Genomic DNA, 21610 nt, shown 5'->3' with positions numbered 1-21610 from the left:
GTTTTGTGTGTTTACAGTCTGTCAGACTGTGAGATCACAGAGGAAGGCTGTTCTTCTCTGGGATCAGCTCTGAAGTCAAACCCCTCCAGTCTCAGAGAACTGGATCTGAGTGACAACAAGCTGCAGGATTCAGGAGTGAAGCTGCTGACTGGTTTTCTGGAGAGTCCACGTTGTAGACTGGAGACTCTGAGGTGGGTTCACTGAATTATGAATAAAGATAAGAGCCCAATATGATCTTAATGTAACATGAATTAACTGATGATCACTGATGTGTGTGGTGGAAATAAGTGTTCCTTTACCTTGTGAGAAATCAAAAGTAGTTTAAGCATGGTTGACCCATAACACTTTATTATAGTAACAAGTTTACAAGTCATCAACCAAGCACTAAATAACAACAAGTCATGAAAACATTCAGCTGAATGGAGCAGAATCCCTGAGCCTTCTCTCAAGACTGTCAGAAATAACTGCTCCCTTCTCAGTGCAAGACTGCAACCTTTATACATCTCAGAGACAATCCACATTCCAAAGTCCGTCTGTTTCCTATCAAGTCATCGGTTTGTGACCTTTTCGGTTGACCCCACCCAGGCAGTTTAGATTACCCTCCATAGACATTTGGGAGAGACACTGTTAACACATTTTCTCCTCCAACAATGTGAACAGAGAGAAATGAGCTGAAACAAATGGTTTCATAACCAGATGGAGTCCCTGCACACACATTTCTCCTTTCAGAGAACAAGAATATAATATCTTGGCTCTTTTGATTGACATCGCTTGACGCCTGAAGAAACTGAATTTAAAGCTGCAGGACAATTCAGTTCAATATTTTATTGTAAAATTAAGTCCTTTATTTTAAATCACATTTTTCAAAAGATTTGTTTTAAATCCGGCCTTTATTTTACTTTAAATAAGAGAAGATAATGTATGTATTATTAGAGTATTTGTTATTCATAATTAATCTAGTTCAGTTGAAAATCTATAATAATAAATATGTTGTAGATGTTATTATATTTAGTTCTTTATTTATGTCCGGCCTGGACTAAAATGAGGACTCAGATGCAGAGGAGAGAACGTAGAAGCCCACTTTATTGAAATCGAACCTCTTTGAGGAGAGACAAATAAAAGGGCTCTGGAAAAGACTCACTAAATATACTGGACTAATCTAAAACACAAAGTCTCTCAAACGGGAGGACAGCAAAACGGTGACAAATAAAACAAAGCTAAGCTAAACTAGAAACTTTACAAAGAAAAGTCTCTCTCAAGGAGAAACAGAAAACAACCATGGAGTGAAGATACTCAGGGAAACCGTGACTCTGGCTGTGGCAACGGGCTGAGGGCCAAGGGCCAAACACTTTGGCCCCAGACAAAGGGGAGACGCAGACTATGAGCACATGAGGGTCCTGGGGAACAGGTGGAGACCGTCAGGGGTCAGGGGACCGTCAGGGGTCAGGGGTCAGGTGGAGACCATCAGGGGTCAGGGGAGACCGTCAGGGGTCAGGGGGGACCATCACACCGGTGACACATGAGGAAGAGCAAGTGACCTGAAACGAGAGGGGGAGTTAGACTTCAAAATAAAACAGGAAGTTACGAGACAGAAACCCAAGACAAGACAAACCTCCCCGCGGTGTGACACTTTAACTTGACAGTCAGTTGTTTACTACAGACACACGTTAATACAACTGTTGGCTACTTCAATGCATATGGCACAAAATCAACGAGCGCATATCTGACTGATGTTCTGACCTTTAGTGAGGAAACTCTCTCTAACTGGACCTCAAGGATTTTAATTATACCTGATATACAATCATGACACTTGTCTGGCTTCATGCTGCTGATGGATTACTGAACAGGCCTATGGGACAGAGCCAGGGCCTGAGCCAGAGGCCACAGGGTCAGGGAATTTCAAAGCAGGGTCAGAGAGTCAATCTTCAGTGCAGTCATGAGAGAAACAGGTCAGATGGTCAACACAAGTCAGGCCACTTCAAAGAGTACAGGTCACAGAATTAATGAATATAAAAGTGATATTTGCACATATCAAGCACTTTATTCAATATAAATAATATAAAGTTGTATTTAGATACACATACATGTCAGTCAATCAACTCAATTATTATCAGACAAGTCACATGATCCAGCAAATGACTGTGAGAACTTGTTGTGAGCTTGTGAGGTTCCTTTCAGAAGCCATCTGAGGACTGTCAGCTGCTAGTCTCAGGCTGCTGAGTGATCAACTCAGATGAACAAGATTGTATTCATGCTCACTATTTCAACTAGAGTTGGTGAAACATTCACTGTTACAGAATGTTTAAATAACAAATAAATGTCATTTGTGTTGATGTTTTAAAATAATGTGTATTGTTTTCAAAATAGATGTCATCAGACAGACTCTGTTGAGCTTTTGTGGGAAACAACAGGCTCAGTCAAGATGGAAGTGATCTCTGTGGATGGGAACTTTAATGTGGAAACTCAGATCAGGGAAACAGGTGACAGTTTATGACTGCATTGTCAGTGAAGATCAATAAAGGATGATGGATGATGATTTCTGACATGACAACAGGCTGTCAGAAGTCAGATTCATGAATCAGGCTCCTGATCAATTTCAGTCAGAAAAGCATTTGAGACATCAGAAAATGTTGGGCAGTGTCTGAAACAAGAGTCAAACCCGAGTAAATCTTTTTAGGGGGCCGGGACTTATGTGGCTTATGTTCAAAGAGTCAGGGACACAGTTGGCTGTTTGTAGCATGTTAACTGTTGGGGGCTAAAGGGATGTTTTCCAAACGAAAGTCCACTCTGGGGCATAAATGGTGACATGGGCTCGTCCCATCTCCCATACATATTGAGATATTCCGTGCAAGGATGTTGTCGGATCCGTTTGTCCCCATATACTGTTTTAACTTACTCTCGCTCTAATGCCAGATAAAAAAAGCTTCGTATCCTTGACGACCACTCCGGCTGAACCAGTCTGCATAAATCATGAGATATCCTGAAAAGTACTTCGGCATCGCTACACGGCGTAGAGATTGGGGCGAATGCTTATTATGTCCCCATGTCCCATGTAAGGACCTAGCCATATAAAGAATCGCGTCGCCTTCCCCCATAAAAAACCGCCTGCCATATGTGCAAGGTACAGTCCGGGAGGTAGTGCATATATATATTTACTTATCGCTACGGTCCTCTCATTTATATATACCTTTATAAGTTCACCCCTATGAAGAAACATAAATCGAGCTGAATCGAGTCTGAATTATTTATTCACATAAAGAACCAAACATTTATCCATTCCAAATGAAATAGAGTGTCATGATGCACAATCGAATGTCCAGGCAACTTGTTGTGAGTTCAGCCCCTTGGGGCTTCCTGCAGTATCACGGGTTCATCTTCTCTCTATTGACACTGCCAGATCCCTCGCAATAAAGTCAACAGCGTAAGATTCGCATTTAGCAACTCCCCCATTAAAGGTTAAGGTTGTCAGACGGAATATTTTAACCCTGCGTCAATGAAGTCAGGCATACCTCCCTGCACGTGGGAGCAGGAGTTTATGTAAAACATCAACTCATCCACTCTAAACAGTCCTCAGTGCCCGGACTAAAACATAGATTCAGATAAACTCGCCCGATCCTAGACGATTGGATGGTGGGGCGTTCAAACTGGGTCTCGTCTGTCCCGCCAGGAGATGACCGCAGCTAACACGCGAGGAAAGGAGCTTTTGAAATGTATGTAAATGACCTGAGCCCCAGATGTTTTACCTCCTAGGATGAAAATGTGTGGAGTGCATGTTTAGTTTACAGCTCGAAATTCGAAAGCTGGGACTATAAAGACTTGGTGAACTTCATGCAGGTGAGGTCAAGTCATCCTGTAGTTCTTCTTAGCGGGGACTCCATTACGCCAATGATAGGAAGCCACTCGTTCTTGCTCATTTCCTGCAGTTGTTTGTGAGTTCAGGACTGGGCAAGTGTTTCCACGCTGATTATGCTAGCGTGTTGGACTTCTAGAGTCTTTCTCTGGGACGACTCACGCGTCATGCTGAAGTAGTATCACCCCACTAAAGTCTGACATGATGTCCTAATACGGACTTATGCTTGTCGGTACTAGGGTGGCCTTTTCTGATTTTGATTCATAATGCCGAACAGCCCTGCCATGAGATAGTCTCTGACGTGATGGAGCCAATTCAGGCTTCCTAAACGTTGCCGATCCAGCCTGGTACCTGGGACCATTCTGGATATACAACCCGGAGTCTTTGCGACCCCTCCACAGCGCGTTGCTCGACTGCAAGTGCTACTCATGGTAACCAATACGCCAGTGGCGGTCAAATTTTAAAGGCGGGGGGGTTTTGGGGCCCGGAACGTTTTTATTTGTTCTTTTTTTTTAAAAAAACCTTTTAATTTTTCCTTTTAAAAAAAAAAACCCCTTGGGGGCCCCTTTTTTAAGGGGTTTTTTTTAAAACCCCTCGAAAACGGAAACTTTTCCAGGGGGGGTTTTTTTTAAAATCTCTCTTTTAAACCCCAATGAAAATTTTTTTTCTGGTTTTAAAGGTTTTGGGGAAAAAACCCCTTTTCCCCGGGAGGGCCCTTTAAAAAGGTTTTTTTAAAATTTTTTGGGTTTTTACCTAAAATTTGGAAAACTTTTTTTACAGTTGGGTTTAAACCAAAAGTTGGGGCTTTTAAAGGAAAAATTTGGGTAGTTTTTCAAATCTTGGGCCGTTTAAAAAAGGGGTTTTCCTTTTTTTGGGGGCAAAATTTTTTTTAAAAAAACCCGTGTCGGGCCCAAAATCTCCAGGTTGTGGAAACCCCTTTAAAATTAAAGGCCTTTTATTAACCCGGGCTAGTTTTATGAAAAATAAAAATTTTTTAAAGCCTTTAAAAAAAATTTTTTTTAAAATCCCAAAAAAAATTTTTGGGAATTTAAAAACCCTTTTTTGGCTAAAAATTTTGGAGAAGTATTTTTAAACCCCCTTCCCCTTTAAAAGACGGGGGAAAAAAAAACCCCCCAAAATAAATCCCCCAAAAATGGGGCCCAAATTAGGGAATTTTTCCCGGGGGAAAAAAACCCCTTTTTTAAATCCCCCCTAAAGGGGAAAAGCCACCCCCTTTTTTAACACCCCTTTCATGGGCAAAAAAAACCTTTCCAAAAAACCCCTAGGAAGGCCAAGCGGGGAAAAAGGGTTTTCCCCCCTTTTCATTTTGACCCAAAAAGCCTTTTGATTAAAGAAAAGGGGGTGTTCTTTTTTCCGTAAACCCAAAAAAGGGTTTTGGGAATTAAAAAAACCCCTTTTTCCATTTAAATTTAAATTAATTTTTAAAAAACAACCCCTCTCAAAAAAACCCTTAAGGGGAAAAAGGCCCCTTTTTCCCCTAAAAATTCAGGGGCGGTTAAAACTTTTGGAAAAAAACCCCAAAGGAAAGAAAATTTAGGAAAAGGGAGGGCATAAAAGGGCCCCGGGGGACCCCCGGGGGTTTTATTTAAAAATTTGGGACATTTTTAATTAATAAAGGGAAAACTTTTAAAATTTTTTTGGGGGTTTTCCCAAAAAAAAAAAGGGGGGGGAAACACCTTTTAAAAAATGGGTAAAAAATTTTTCCTGGGGTTTTTTTCCCTTAAAACCCCCAAGGGTCGGGGGCGGCAAACCCTTTGATTCCAAAATAACCCTTTGGGTAAAAGGGGATTTTTTTCCCTTTAAGGGGAATTTTAAAATTTTTTCCCCAAGAACCCCTTTTAAAACGTGCAAGTAAAAAACTTTTTTAAAAAAACCCTTTTTTTGGGTTTAAACGGAATGGGAAAGGGGGGTTTCCCCGGGGGGTAAAAAAAATTTAAATTATTTGGGTTCAAGATTTGGGACTTTTAAAGTTTTAAGCGGGTTTTCCACCAAAAATAAAAAAGATTAATTTAAAAAAAGGGGCACAAAAAAGGGAAAGGGGGAAAAAAAGGGTTTCGCAAACAACTTTTCCCCTGGGAGAAAACAATTTGAAAATTAGGCCCAAGGGAACATTTTAAAGACCTCATATAGGCCCTCAGGGGCAGGGGAAGACCGCATTTCGGGGCCACGGTAAAATGGGGGCAAGGCCGAAAAAAAGTTCAAAAAAAGGGGTTAAAAAAAACCCAAAGAAAACCCCCATTGGACTCTTAAGCCCTTTCTAAAACAACTTAAACAACTTTTGGCTTTTAACAAGCACCCAAAATCTTTGGCGGCAAACCCCATGTTTTGCCCCCTAGTAAAATTTTCTTCTAACGGCCCTTTTATTTACCCGTATAAATCCTAAAAATTTTTTCTGGCCAGCTAAAAATATTAATGAAAAAAAGGCCTTGGGAAGAAAAAGGGCCGGGTTAAAAAGTTTTCCCACAGGGGGGCAAGGAAAACCACAGGGTAGCCAAAAAACCCTTAAATCAACAAATGTTGAGGGAGACACAGATTTGATGGAATACTAAATTTTTACCCAAAAACTTTAATTAAAATATTTTTAAAGGAGTAAAAATGTCCCTTTAAAAGGAAAAAATTATAAAGGGGAAAACATTTTTTTAAAAAAAAAATATTTAAAAAATTGGGAATCCTTGTAAAAGGGTTATCTTCCCGGCCCTGAACCTTTTCGCAGGGGTTCTCGCTGCTTTACCCCAGTGCAGGAAACCTTTGGGAAGTGGGTTCACATGAAAACATGATCACATCAGATTGGATGATGAACACATTGTTTCTGTCATCTTTTTTTCTTTTTCACTGGGGTTTTAACTAAATGTCTGTTTAAAAAAAGATGAAACCAAAGTGAAAGCCACCTTTTATGATGTCATTAATGATTCATTGTGTTTTGATATTATCAACTCTGTGTGTTGTTTTGTGTTTAAAATGTCACTGTGGATCACAGGAAGGCTGTTCTTCTCTGGGATCAGCTCTGAAGTCAAACCCCCCAGTCTCAGAGAACTGGGTCTGGGAAAACCCGCTGCAGGATTCAGGAGTGAAGCTGCTGACTGGTTTTCTGGAGAGTCCCCGTTGTAGCCTGGACTCTGAGGTGGGTTCACTGAATTATAAATAAGTAAAGCCCCCAAAATGATCTTAATGTATGAAAACTGTTCACTTTTGAACAGAAAATGAGCTGAAACAAATGGCAAAACCCAAGAGCCCTGCACAATTTCCCTTTAGAAACAAGAATATAATATTTCTCTTTTATTGCTTTCGCCCGAAGAAATGAATTTAAAGCTCAGGACAATTTTTTTAAACTTTTTTAAAAAAATTAAAACTTTTTAAAAAGGGAAAAAATTTTTTTTTAAATTTGGGGGTTTTTGGTTTTTTTTTTTTTTAAAATTTTTTTGGGCCAAAAAAATTTAATGAGAAAAAACTAAATTTTTGGGGATTTTGAGATTGGGTTTTTTTCTTTTTACTGGGGTTAATAAACTTTTGGGGAAAAAAAAACCCCCCCCTTTTAAAACCCCGGGTTTTTTTTGGAAAAAAATTTTTTTGGTTTTTGGGGGGGTTTTAAAAATTAATTTTTTTCCCCAAAAAGCCTGTTTTTTTGAAAAATTTTTAACCCTAAGGGAAAAAATTTCTGAAAAACCCAATTTTAGAATTATTTTTGGGGGGGGGCCCCCCGGGAAAATCAGGGGGTTCCCAAAATTTTTTTTAAATTTCCCAAAAATAATTTAAAATTTCCGGAAAGTAAATTTTCCCCCCTTGGTCCAAAAAAGGGCCCACATTTTCCCCTTTTTTTTAAAACGTAAAACGCCTTAAGGGGCGGCCCTTTTTTTAAAGCCCCCCTTTATTTTAAATTTAAAAAAACCCCAAAAACCCTTTTAAAGTTTTTTTTTGGGCCTTTTTTAAAAAGGTTTTTAAAAAATTTCCGCAAAAACCCAAAATTAAAATGGGGGTTTAATTTAGTTTTTAAGTGGCTTTTAATAAGGGGGCCGGGGTCATGGGGAAAAATGGGGCCCGGAAAAAAAAATAACTTTTTTTAAAAAGTTTTGGGAGACCCCAAAAAATTGGAAAATTTTCGGGCCCCCGGGGGGGGAAAACTTGGGTTTTAAAAGGGGTTTTTCCTGGGGGGCCCTTGGGAAAAAAGGGAGCCCCGGGGGGGGGAAAAACCCCTTTTTTTTGGGGGGGAAAACGGGGGTTTCGGGTAACGGGAAAATTCCCGGCCCAAAAAAAATTTTTCCCCCAAAGGTTTTTAATAAAGGGTTCCCCGGGTTTTCCCAAAATTTAACTTGACAGTCAGTTGTTTACTACAGACACGGGATTAATACAACTGTTGGCTACTTCAATGCATTATAGACAAAATCATAGGCGCATTCTGACATTGATGTTCTGACCTTTAGTGAAAACTCTTTTAACTGGACCTCAAGTTTAATTATACCTGATATACAATCATGACACTTGTCTGGCTTCATGCGGGATGGATTACTGAACAGGCCTATGGGACAGAGCCGGGCCACAGGGTCGGGGGCAAAAGGTCAGGGGCCAAGCAGGGAAGGGGGTCGCCAGGTCAGAGCCAAAAGGTCAGCTGTTTCACCAGAATAATGAGAGCACAGATATTGATAGTATCTAATGTACCATACTTAATTTTATAATATTATCTGAGGAGTCAATTTCCTATGTTATTTTTTAACAAAAAATTTTCCAAAAACTTTTTAGAATCGGGAAATTCCCCGGGCCCAATCTTTGGGGAAAAAAATTTACCGGGTTTGGGGGGTTTGCCAAAAAAACCCCTAAAAGTAAAACTTTTTAACCGGGGGGCCCGGGTTCCGGGTTTAAAACTAAGGGAAAACCCCAACGGGAAAAAAACCGAAAAAATTTTTTTCCCCAAAAAGGGGAAAAACCCAAGGCCAAAAACCCCGGGACATAAAAAAAAATTTTGGGCCTTTTTGGGGTTTAAATTTAAAAAACAAAATTAAGGGGCCCCGGGGGCCCGATGGTTAAATGGAATTTTTTAGATAAAAAATTTGGGTTGGGCGGGGCATGGTTTTTCCCCTTCCCAAGGGGCCTACCAAAGGGACCGGCAAAAAAAATTTTTTGGGACACCTCAAAAAATTATAAAAAGGGGTTTTTTTAAATACATTAATATTATTTAATTTAAAAAATTTCAAAAATTTTTTTCCCCAAAAAAAAACTTTTCCTTTAAAAAAAATTTAAAAAATTTTTGATCCTTGTGATCAGGTTCATCTTCTCTCTGAAGTCATGAATCCTCCGGGTGCTGCTTCTACCCTCTGCTACCAGCTGCAGGAAACCTTTGGGGGAGTTCATTAAAACATGAACTCATCTGATTGGATGATGAACAGATTGTTTCTGTCATCTTTTTTTTTCTTTCACTGACGTGATTTTAACTAAATGTCTGTTTAAGAAGATGAAACCAAAGTGAAAGCCACTCGTGTTCATGATGTCAATAATGATTCATTTGTTTTTAAAAATAAACTCTGTGTGTTGTTTTTGTGTTTACAGACTGTCATGTGGATCACAGAGGCTGTTCTTCTCTGGGATCAGCTCTGAAGTCAAACCCCCAGTCTCAGAAACTGGATCTGAGTCCAGCTGCAGGATTCGGGGTGAAGCTGCTGACTGGTTTTCTGGAGAGTCCACTTGTAGCCTGGAGACTCTGAGGTGGGTTCATTGAATTATAAATAAAGATAAGAGCCCAATATGATCTTAATGTAACATGTTCTGATGATCACTGATGTGAACAGAGAAAATGAGCTGAAACAAATGGTTTCAAAACCCAGATGGCCCCTGACATTTCTCCTTTCAGAAAAAAGAATATAATATTTGGCTTTTTTGATTGACATCGACGCTGAAGAAACTGAATTTAAAGCTGCAGGAAAAATCAGTTCAATTTTTTTTGAAAAATTTAAAATCCATTTAAATCACATTTTCAAAAATTTTTTTAAATCCCCTTTTTTTCTTTAAAATTTTTAATTTTTTTTAAAAATTAAAGGGGTTTTTTAAAAAAATATTTTGGGGGTTTTTTTTTTTTCTTTTTTTTTAAAAAAAAAAAAAAAGAAAAACCCTTTTTAAAAAAAAAGGGGGGGGAAAAAATTTAAGCCCCCAAAAAATTTTTTTGGGGGGAAAAAAACCCCCCGGAAAAAAAAAAACCCCTTTTCCCCCAAAAAAAAAAGGAAAAGAAAAAAACCCCAAGGGTTTTCCCAAAACCCCGGTTTTGGGGGGGCCCCCCCTTTTTAAAAAAGGGGGGGGGTTTTTCCGGGCCGGGGGCCCCCAAAAAAAAAACCCTTTTTTTTATGGGGCCCCCTTTTTTTTGGGGCCTTTAACCCCCCCGGGTTTTTCCGGGAAAAAGGGGGGAAAAAATTTTTCCCCCCCAAACCCAAAAATTTTTTTCAATTTTGGGGCCAGGGGGAAAAACCGGGCCGTTTTCCCCGGGGGCCCCGGCCCCCAAAAAAAACCAAAAACCCCCCCGTTAATTTTTGGGGGCCCCCCTTTAAAACCCCCCCGGGGGGGGCCCCCCCCCCCCCGGGGGTTTTTTTTTTTAAAAAAAGGGGGCCCCTTTTTTGGCGGTTTTTTTTAGAATTTTTTCTTTAAAGGGGGAAAAAAAAAAAAAATTTTTTTTTTTAAAAGGGAAAAAGGGGGGTTTTAATTTTCCTTTTTTCCCCCCCCCCTTCCCCCCCGGGGGGGAAAATTTTTCAAAAAAAACCCCCCCTTTAAACGGGTTTTTTTTTCCCCCTTGGGGGGAAAATTTGGGAATGGGGAAATTTTTTTCCCTTTTTTTTAAAATTTTTTAAAAAAAAATTTTTTTTCCCCCGGGTTTTCCCATTTGGGGGGGGCCCCCAAAAGGGGAAAAACCCCCCCGGCCTTTTCCCCCAAAAACCAAAAAAGGAAAAGGAAAAAAATTTTTTAAAAACCCAGGGCCCCCAAAAAAAAAATTTTTTCCCCCTTTTTAATCCCCTTCGGGGGGAAAAAAAATTTTAACCCTTAAAAAACCCCCAAAAATTTGGGGTTTGCTTTTAAGAAAAGTATACGCCGACGGAAAGCCAAAGGGTCCCCGAAAAACCCTGGCCCTTGGAAAAAATTTAAAAAACGGCGCGGGACTGAACAAATTTAAAACCCGTTTTTTTAAAACCCCAAAAAGGGGTTTCCCGGGTTCCCAATTTTCCCTTTTAAACCACCCCAACCCCCCAGCCCCCCGGGAATTTTTTTTTCGGAAAAATTTTTTCCCCCCGGGGGGAATTTTGGGGCCAAACCGAATGTTCCTGGGGGCACCCGTTACGGGAACCTTAACGGGTGGGGCTTTTACTTTTTAAACCCGGGGGGGGTGTCGGGTTTACCGCAAAAAAAATTTTTCCCCCAAAACTTTTGGGAGGATTTTAAAAAGATGGGGCCCTTTTTAAAAAACCCTTTTTGGGCCCTAATGTTCATTTAAAAAAAAAAAAAAATCCTTTAAAAAAAAGGGTTTTGACCTTTTTTTGTCGGATTTTCGGGAAATTGGCGGCCTTTTACGCCCCCAATCGAACGGAAGGGAGCCAAAAAATTTCCACTTTGGGGCCCCGTTTTTATTTTTTATCGGGAAAAATATCCCGCCCCCAAAGGGACCGGGCCCCTTTTGGTTTGGACGGTTTAATTAAACCGGGTTTTTTCTTTACCCTGGGGTTTCTTCTTTTTTGGAGCCCCGCGGGATTTTTTTTAACCCCGGGGATTTTTTTAACCCCTTTTTTTAAATTATTTTAAAATTGGGGGGGGTTTTATTTTTCCCCCTTTTCCCCTTTGGGGGAAAAAAATTTGGGGGGGGGGAAAAAAAAAGGGGGGAAAAAAAAGGGGGGAAAAAAAAATTTTAAACCGGGTAAAAAAAAAAAACCCCCCCAAAAATTTTTAAAAACCCCTTTTTTTTTTTTCCCAAAATTTTTTTTCCCCTGCCCAAAAGGGGGTTTGGGGCCCCCCAAATTTCCCTTTTGGGGCCCCCCCAAAAATTTTTTTAAAAAACCTTTTTTTTTTTCCCCCCCCAAAAAGGGGGGGGCCCCCGGGGGGAAAAAAAAAAAACCAAAAAACCCAAATTTTTCCCCCAAAAAAAAAAGGGGGGGCCCCTTTTTTAATTTTTTTCCCTTTCCCTTTTTTTAAATTTTTTTTTTTCCCCCCCCAAAAAATTTTTAAACCCCAAAAAACCCGGGGGGGGTTTTTTTAAAAAAAAAAAATTTTTTAAAAAAAGCCAAAAAGAACCCTTTTTAAAAAAAAGGGGGAAAAAATTTTGTGATCCTTGTGATCAGGTTCATCTTTCCCCTGAAGTCATGAATCCTCCGGCCGTGCTGCTTCTACCCTCTGCTACCAGCTGCAGGAAACCTTGTGAAGTGGAGTTCCCTTAAAACATGAACTCATCTGATTGGATGATGAACAGATTGTTTCTTTATCTTTTTTTTTTCACTGACATTTTCTAAATGTCTGTTTACAAAAAAGATGAAACCAAAGTGAAAGCCACTCGTGTTCATGATGTCAATAATGATTCATTTGTATTGATATAATAAACTCTGTGTGTTGTTTTGTGTTTTTGACTGTCAGGCTGTGGGATCACAGAAAGGCTGTTCTTTTTGGGATCAGCTCGGGTCAAACCCCCAGTCTCAGAGAACTGGATCTGAGAACCAGCTGCAGGATTCGGGAGTGAAGCTGCTGACTGGTTTTTGGGGCCCTTTTTTTGGGGGGGGGGGGGAAAAAATTTTTTTAAAAAAAATTGGGGGAAAAAATTTTTTTCAAGGGCCCCTGTTCCCCCAAAAAATTTTTTTAAAAATTTTTAAAAAACCCCCCCCCCAAAAAAAACCCCAAAAAATTTTAAAAAAAAAAAAATTTTTTTTTTTCCCAAAAAGGAAAAACCCCCCCCCGGGGGGGGGTTTTTTTAAAACCCCCCCCAAACCCTTTTAAATTAAAAAGGGGGGCCCCCCCCCCCCCCCCCCCGGAAAAAAAAGGGGGGGGGGGCCCCCCGGGGGGGTTTTCCCCCCCAAAAACCGGGCCCCGGGCCCCCCTTTTTTTTTTTTTTTGGGTTTTTCCTTTTAGGAAAAAACCCCCAAAAAAAAAAAGGGGGAAAATTTAAAAAAAGGCCCCTTTTTAAAAAAAACCCCAAAAAAAAAAGGGGGGGGAAAAATTTTTTCCCCCCCCCCCCAAAGAGGGGGCCCCGCCCCCCCAGTTTTTGACCTCCCTTTTAAACCCCCCAAAAGAAATTAAGTTCCCAAAAAGGGAAAACCCCTTCTGGAAAAGGTTCAAAGCCCCCCCAAATTTAGGAATCCTAAGCCCGAAACCCCCCAAATTTTATGGGGGGAATTTTCCCCCAAAAGGGGGTCCCGGGGAGGGCCGGGGCCCCAGGGAAAAACCCCCCCCCAAAGTTTACCTCCTTTGAAAACAAACGGGAAAACCTTTAAACCCCCCCCGGGGGGGAAAAAGGGTAAAAAAGGGGGGGAAAAGGCGGGGTTTCCCTTTAAAGGGGCGGGGCCCGGGGAGCCCAAAACGGCCCGTTTTTGGTTTGGGGAAAAGGGGGGGCCCCTTTTCCCCTTTTCCCCGGGGTTTAAAAATTGGGGACCCCCCCAAAAGGCGGGTTTAAAAAAAGGTGGGAGTTATTTTTTCCCGGGGCAACCAAAGGGGAAAATAAAACCCATTTTTTTCCCCCACCTTAGTCTAGAAAAGTTTTTTTTCAAAGGAAAAAAAAAATTTTTTTCTCCTTTTAAAAAAGGGTTGGGGTTTGGAATTTTAAAAAATGGCCCCCTCCAAAGAGGGGGGGCCCAATTTTTGGGACGAAAATTTTAAAAAAAAATTTTCCCCAAAAAAGAAAAACTTTTTTCAAAAAAGGGTCCCTTTTTCCCCCCAAATTTGAAATAAACGATTCATTTTTTAAAAAAAAACCCCGGGGGAAAAAAAACCAAAAATTTGGGGGATAACCAGGGGGGGGCCCCTTAACCCCCAAAAAGGCAAGGGGAAAACCCCCTTTATTAAAAGGTTTGGGGATTTTTAAAGTAAGGGGTTTCCCCTTTTCCTTTTTTTTTAAATTTTCCCCTCCGAGTTGCAAAAACCCCCCCGGGAAAAAGAAACCCTTTTTTCCCGTTTTTAAAAGGCCAAAAACCCCCCAAAAAAATTTTGGGTAAAAAAAAAATTTTTCCCTTTAGGTAAAAATTTTAAATTTTTTCCTCTTTTCATTTTTCGGGAAAAAAAACCCCCATAAAAATTTTTTTGGGGGGGAAAAAAACCCCCCCTTTTGGGTTTTTAAATTACTGCCCCAAAAAAGGGGTTTTCCCTTTAAAAAACCCCCGGGTTTGGCCCAAAAACAGCGGGCATGGGGGAAAAAACTTTTCCCAAAAACCAAAATTTGGGGGGGGTAAAATTTCCCAGATTTTCTTTTTAAAATCCCTAAATCGGGGGTACTTTTTAAGGGCCCGGATTAAAAACCCGTTGGGGCCCCCCAAAAGGAAAAGCAGTTGGGGCCCGGGGCCCCCCAAGGGAAATTCCGGGGGTTTTTTCCCGGTCGCCAAATACCCCCAAAGATTAACCCGGGGGGGGATAAATTTTTTAAAAGGCCTGCTACCCCCCAAAAAAGGGTGAACTTAAAAAGGCCCGGGTTAAAAGTAGGGCCATAAAAGGTAAATTTTTAAAAAAGGGTTTGGGGGGGCCCCCCCTTTATTTGTTCCGGAAAATTTTTTTGGGACCAGGGGGAAAAAAACCCAAACATTTAAAAGGGCCAACCCCCCCCCTTTTAAAGGGCCCCCCAAAATTCCCCGGGGGGGTTTTTCCTTTAGCGAGAAAAAACCCCCCCAAAAAACCCCCCCAAAAAATTTTTAATACTTTTTTTCCCCCCCGCCATTTTGGAAAAATTTTTTTAAAAAAGGGTTTCCCATTTTAGGGACCGGGCTTAAAAACATGGGGAAAAAAAAAATCCTTTTTTTTAAAAGGCCCCGGTATTCCAAAAATTCGAAAAAAAATTAACAGGAAAGGGGGGGTTTTTGGGGGAAAGGGGATTTTTAATTTCCCCCCCCCCGGGAAGAAAAACCCGGTTAATTAAATTTTGGGGCGGTTTAAAAAAAGGGGGACGGAAAAAAACCCGGGGGTTTTCGAGGGCCTAGGGCAAGGGGGAACCCCAAATTTTGGGGCTGGCCGAAACCCCAATTTTATGTTAGGGGACAACCCCGTTTTTCTTTTTTTTTTCCCGCCCCGGTGGGGCCCCCCCCTTTTGTTTTGGGGGGGGGGTTTCATTTTTTTTTAAAAATTTCAAGATTTTAAAAAGTTTAGACAAAAAAATTGGGCCCCCGGGGCGGGGGGCCGAGTCAGGATAAACCACCAAAAAAAACCCACCCCCTTTTTTAAACCCCGGAACAGGAAAAACCCTTTTGGGCCTCAGGGGCCCCCCCCTCCGGGGGGAAAGCCCCCGGGTTGCCAAAAAAACCTAGGGTCAGGGAAACCCAAAAAGGTGGGCCCCTTGGGTTTTAAAAAAAACTGATCCCGGGGCCACTGGCCAAAAGCCGTAAAAGGGTATTTTCAAACCCCCTGGGGGCCCCGTCCCCAAAACCCCTAAAAATTTGGCGGCCCCCCCCCAAGGATTAAAAAAAAGGGGAAAATGTGGCCCCGGGGAAAAAGGGGGGGGGAAAGAAAAAAAGGGGCGAAATAAATTAAAAATTTTTCGGGGAATGGGAATTTTGGGGTTTAAAATTTGTATGGTTTTCCCCCCTTTTGGGGTTCCCCCCCCCAAAAAAGGGGGATTTTCCCCAAAAGGTGTGATTTTAAGGGGGGTTAAACTTTTTTTCCCCAAACGGGGCCCCCTTTGTTAAACCCCCCCCCGGGGGAAACCCCGGGGAAAAAAATTATAAATTTTTCCAATTTCCCTTCCCTGTAAAAAAAATTTTTTCGTATGATTAAAGCCCCAAAAAATTTAAAAAAATTTTCGGGTTTTTTTGTAATCCCAAATTTAATTTTTTGTAGCCCGGGGTTCCAAAAACCCTTTTTTCCTTAAAAGGGAAATCCCCGCGGGGTTTTCCGAGTCCCCCCGGTTTTCCCCCCTTTTGCCTTTAAAACCAAAACCCCCCCCGGGGGGTTTAAAAATTTTTTTTCCAGGGGGGGGCTTTTTTTAAATTCCAGTTTTTTTCCCCATGGATTTAAACCCCTTTTTTTTAAAAATAAAAAGGGGGCCCCCCAAACCCCCGTCCTCCTTTCTTTTTTCATTCCCAAATCCCGAAAAAATTTTCTTTTCCCGATCGGGGGGTTTTTAAAAAAACCCCCTTTATTTAGTTCCTATTCAAAAAAACCTTTTTTTTTTCCCCTTTTAAAACCCAAGAAAAATTTTAAAAAAAAATTTTGGGGGCCCCCTTTAAAATGAAAAAAGGGTTTTTGGGGTTTTTGGCCCAGGGGCCCCCAAACCCCGGGTTTTGGTAAAAAATGAAAAGATAAAAGTTTCGTGCCCCGGGGAAAAAAATTACGGCCCCCTTTTAAAATTTCCCCCTTTAGGAGTCGGGGGGGGGAAAAAGGGGCCCTCCCGCCGGTTAAATTTTTTCCAATTGGGTTTAATAAAAGGGGTTCAAAATTTTGCGAAAAAAAAAGGGTACCCTTCACCTCTTTGGTCCATTGTTTTGAAAACCCAAACCCTTTGTCGCCCCGAGGGGGCCGGTTTTTTTAAAATCCCCCCTTTTATTTGAGTTCTTTTTTGGGGAATTATTTTTTGAAAAATTTTTTTGGGGGGTTGTTTTTTTAGCCCCAAAAAAGGGCCTGCCCCTGGGATTTCCCAAAACCCCCTTTTGGCCCAAAGGCTTTTTCTTTTTTATTTTTTTTAAGAATTTCTCTAAACGAAAAAACTTTTCCTCACTTTTTTCCCCCATAACGGAAAAAATTTGGGGGGCCCCGGCCTCAATTCCCCAGTTTAATTTTTTTTTTTTTAAAAGCTTCCGGGGGTTTTTTTGTGGGGGAATGTTTTTTGGGCCTTGGGGATTTTTAACCCCTCCCCCCCCATTTTTTAAAAAAAATTTTCCCCCAAATCTTGGCCCGGAAAGACCCCCCTTATGGGGGGGCCCCCTTTGAACCCCCCAAAACTTTTTCTAGGGGTTTCCCAAAAAAAATTTTTTTTTGCGCTTTTGGGTTTAAAAACCCTTCAGGGGTTTAACCCTTCCCCAGCAGCCCCCGGGCCCCGGTTTTTAAAACCCCCCTTTGAAAAAAAAAAGGGGTATCCAAAAAGGAAATTTCCCTAACTGTTGGGGTTTTTGAAAATTTGGCCCGGGGGCCCTAAAAAATTTCTCGGGGCTTTAAGGGGGAAACCCGCCCCCTTTTTGGGGGGTTTATAAAAAGGGGAACCCCCAGTGCCAAAAAATTTTTTTTTCCCCGGGCATCCTTTTTTGGGGGGAAAAATTTTTTAAAGGGGGGTTTTCGCGGGAAAAAAAAACCAAGGGTTAGCCCCGCCCTAAGTAGGAAAACATTTAAAACCCGTTAAAATTCCCCGGGGTTGTTTTTTTATTTTCCCCGGGTTTTTACCCGAAAAACAAGGACCCCGGTTGGGGGGGCTTTTTTGGGGGGGGTTTTTTAATCAATCGGTTTTGGGGGAAATTTTTTTTTTCCAAAAACCCGGGGGCCTTTTCTACCCGGGTTTTCCCCCCAAGGGTTTTTTCCCCTCTAAATTTTTTTGGAAAAAAATTTTTTTCCCCTTTTGCCCCAAAAGGGTTAAAGGGCCCAGGGGCCCATAAAGTTAAAAATTTTCCCCCAAATTTTTAGTCCGTTTTTTCCTCGGGGATTAAAACCCCTTTCTTTTAAAAATGAAAAAAATTTTTTTTAAAGTCAATGATGGTTTTAAAAAATTTAAAACCCCCCCTTTTTTATAAAAAAAGGGGGGAAAATTAAACCCAAAGGGGATTTAAACCCCCAAAAATAAAAATTGTTTTAAAAAGGAATTTTTTAAACAAGTAAATTAAAAAATTAAAGGGGGGACTCCCCTTAAATTTCACCCTTAAAAATTTTTTTTTTCCCCCTTTTTTTAAACCCGGGGGGTTTTTTATTTTTTTAAAAAAACCCCATTTCCCCCCCAAAGGGGGTTTTAAAATTTTTCTCCCCTTCCGTTTAATTTCTGCCCCCCATTTTGAAGGGGAAAAGTTTCTTGGGTTTTCCACCCTTAACTTTTGGGGGAATCTCACCGCAAAAAAAAGGGGGGTTAATTAAAAATTAAAATTTTGGAATGGGAAAATTTTTTTTGGGTTAAAAATTTTCCTAAATTTTTTCCAAATGCCCCTTTTATTTTTTTGTTTTTTTGGGTAAAACCTTTTTGTTGTTGTTTTTTTGGGGGGAAAAAACCCTTTTTTAAGGGGTCTTTTAAATTTAGTTCAAAAGGGGTTTTAAACCACTGGGGAAAAACCCAAAATTTTAGGCCCTTAAAAAAGGTTTACAAAAATTAATTTTTTTTACAAAAACGTTTTTACCCACAGTGTAAATTCCAAAATGAAACCAAAAATTTTTAAAATTTTTTAAATGGCTGTTTAATTTTCTGGGGAAAAACCCCCGGGACATCGTTTCCCCAAAAGGGGGGTTCCAAAACTTTAACAAACCAAAAAAATTTAAAACCTTTTTTTTAAAAATTTTCTTAACCCAACTTTATTTTAAATTTTTTTTAAATTTGCAAAAAAAGGGGTTTTTTAAAACCAGAATTCTTTATATAACTTTTTTGTTTTTTTTTTTTCCCACGGGGGTTTTAAAAAATGTCTGACGAAGAGAAAAAAAAACCCTGGTTTCAATGTAATAATTTTTTTCCCGATACACACATATATACATTCATACAAATATAAATAAAATATCATTTTTATATACTGTATATTTAAAAATGTTGCATACATATATTTTTTAATTTGTGTATATATATATAAAATTAAAAATATATACATATATATATATATATTTTTAAATTATATATAATTTTATTAAATATGAAACATATATATATATAAAAATATTTTATACAACAAAATAAAATATAAAGTAAACATGAAGTACTAATGTATTAGCAGATATAGATTTTATTTAAATTTAACCTCTTCATGTGTCATGTGTCTTATGTGAAGCCATGTACATTTGTTTGTTTGTTTGTTTTTTTGGGAGAGCAGAGAGGAGGCAAAAAACACGTGGGGATGAGATCATCACACACAGAGCAGAGGAAAAACCAGGGACACTGTACATTTCCTGGGAGTCAAACTACGGATCATCACAGAGTTCACAAGAAGACAGGAGACTTCCAGTGCAGACGAGTTCAGGTTGTGTGTGGCTGCAGGAGAGGAGAGCACTGCCTCAAGAGGGCCTCGGGGGTCCAAGTCCAGCTTCCTTCTCCCAAATCCTACAGGACCCTCGGCGGCCGGCCTGCGGATGAACGGAAGGGGCTTCTTTCTTCCCGGGGGCGCTCACCCGGGTGGCGTCGGATGGGGGCCCTCCAGACTCTCTGAGACTTCTTCTAACTCATCCAGCAGCTCAGTGAGCGCCGGCCCGCGGAAGGACTCCACCTGATGGAGGAGGAGGAGAGGGGAGAGAGAGGAGGAGGGAGGAGGAGGGAGGGAGAGGGGAGAGGAGGGAGAGAGAGGGGAGGAGAGGGGAGGAGAGCAGGAGAGGAGGAGGGAAGGAGAGGGGGAAGAGGGAAGGAGAGCAGGAGGGGGAGAGAGGGAGGGAGGGAGAGGAGGGAGGGAGGGGAGGAGAGGAGAAGAGGGAGGAGGGGGAGAGGAGAGGAGGAGAGGAGGGAGGGGGGGGAGGAGGGGAGGAGAGGGAGAGGAGGGGAGGAGGGAGGGGGAGAGAGAGGAGGGGAGGAGAGGAGAGGAGGGAGGAAGGAGAGGGAGAGGAGGAGAGGAGAGGGGGAGAGGGAGGGCTGCATTCTCAACATAAGGATGCATGACGGGGGAAATTTTTTTTAAATAAAATATGTATAGCTGGTTCTGATAGAAAATATAAAAAGTCAGGACCATAACGATTTGGACATTGACAAAATTTATCATGTTGGCTCTGACCCCCCAAATGGATTTTGAATGAAACAATCCAGATGTGCTTTAAGAGACCTTCAGCTTTAATGTGGGGGTCTTACCTCCACATCAGAGGGCAGTGCAGGAATTACAACACATGTTGTACATGGCCCTCCTTCTTAAGGGATAAAAAGTAATTGGACAAACTAACATCATCATCATTGTAATTGTCAATTTTAATACTTGGCTGGAAATCCTTTGCAGTCAATGTCATGAAGTCTGGATCCAGAGGTCTCCGGGGCTGGATTTCATCCTGGTGATCTGCCAGGCCTCGACTGCCACTGTCTTCACCTCCTGATGCTTCTTGGGGCATTTGCCTTCAGTTTGGTCTTCGGGTGAAATGCAGCTCCATTGGATTCAGGTCAGGTGATTGACTTGGCCATTGCAGAACATAAAACACTTACTACCGTTCAAAAGTTTGGGGAAAAATGTCTTTATTTTTCAAAGAAAAGCACTTTTTTTCAATAAAGATAACATTAATCAAAATACACACTATACATTGTTAATGTGGTAAATGACTATTCTAGGTGGAAACGTCTGGTTTCTAATGAAATATCTCCAGAGGTGTATAGAGGCCCATTTCCATATCACTCCAGTGTTCTAATGGTACATTGTGTTTGCTAATCGCCTTAGAAGACTAATATCTGATTAGAAAACCCTTGTGCAATTATGTTAGCACAGCTGAAAACAGTTATGCTGGTGATATAAGCTATACAACTGGCCTTCCTTTGAGCTTGAAGTTTGAAGAACAAAATTAATACTTCAAATATTAATCATTATTTCTAACCTTGTCAATGTCTTGACTATATTTTCTTTTCAATTTTCAATTCATTTGATAATAAAAGTGAGTTTTCATGGAAGACACGAAATTGTCTGGATGACCCCAAACTTTTAAAGGTAGTGTATACATCTATATTTACATACATATATATACAAAACAATATATATATATATTTTTTTAAAAAATTATTTTTTAAACTTATTTTTATTTTTGTGAAATTTTTATATATAAATATATATATATATATATTTATTTATTTTTTAAATATATATATTTTTTTTTATATATATAAAATAAAATGTATATATTGAAAAAGTAAATAAATATATATATGTATATTTATTTTTAAAATATATACATTTTATTATATATATATATATATATATATGTATACAAAAAACTCTAAATATAAGGTCAACATGATGTACTAATGTATTGGCAGATATAGATATGTTTTATATTTTATGATGAATTATAATATTTAGTATTTAATTTATTCTTTAACTTTCACAACAACGACAGTGCAGGGACAGACACCTCATCATTCCTTTCTCATAAAAGATAAAAACACATGTCTATCTTAAGTAGTTCTCCATCACTTGTCTTCCAACATTAATATCTTTTGATTCACGTTGCACATGTGTTGTCATACTTCCACCTACCATGCAGCAGCTGGCGGCGAGCTCCAGGAGACGCTGAGGACAGTCGTCCACCAGCTGCCTGAAGGCCTCCACGTCCAGCCCGTAGTCCTAGAAGACACGTGTTATCATTACAATATAATTGTAACATAATTATATATATATATAATAATTATGGGTCTTTTTCACAACACAGAACAACATGTTTACCCCACACAAAACACAAGGCTCGGGGTTTAAACTCAAAATGTATGACGCCTGACACCAACTCAATACGAAATCTTCATAATTT

General features: G+C 40.2%; 2 protein-coding genes across 2 annotated transcripts in view; one reads left to right on the top strand and one right to left on the bottom strand.

Moving 5' to 3' along the window:
- The window catches only part of LOC130196713 (dual specificity testis-specific protein kinase 2-like), a 64202-nt gene extending 42698 nt beyond the window's left edge, over positions 1 to 21504 (bottom strand). Inside the window, exon 1 of the mRNA XM_056419041.1 lies at positions 21343 to 21504. Within this exon, the coding sequence (XP_056275016.1) occupies positions 21343 to 21345 (3 nt within the window). The 5' untranslated portion in view covers positions 21346 to 21504. The remainder of the gene's footprint in view (positions 1 to 21342) is intronic.
- Positions 1 to 21610, top strand: part of LOC130196675 (protein NLRC5-like) — a 1158129-nt gene that overhangs the window by 193479 nt on the left and 943040 nt on the right. Inside the window, 1 exon segment of the mRNA XM_056418994.1 lies at positions 18 to 191. Within this exon segment, the coding sequence (XP_056274969.1) occupies positions 18 to 191 (174 nt within the window).

The sequence above is a fragment of the Pseudoliparis swirei genome, chromosome 7, assembly GCF_029220125.1.
Source record: "Pseudoliparis swirei isolate HS2019 ecotype Mariana Trench chromosome 7, NWPU_hadal_v1, whole genome shotgun sequence".
NCBI lineage: Eukaryota > Metazoa > Chordata > Actinopteri > Perciformes > Liparidae > Pseudoliparis > Pseudoliparis swirei.
This window is presented reverse-complemented; position numbering and strand designations above follow the sequence as displayed.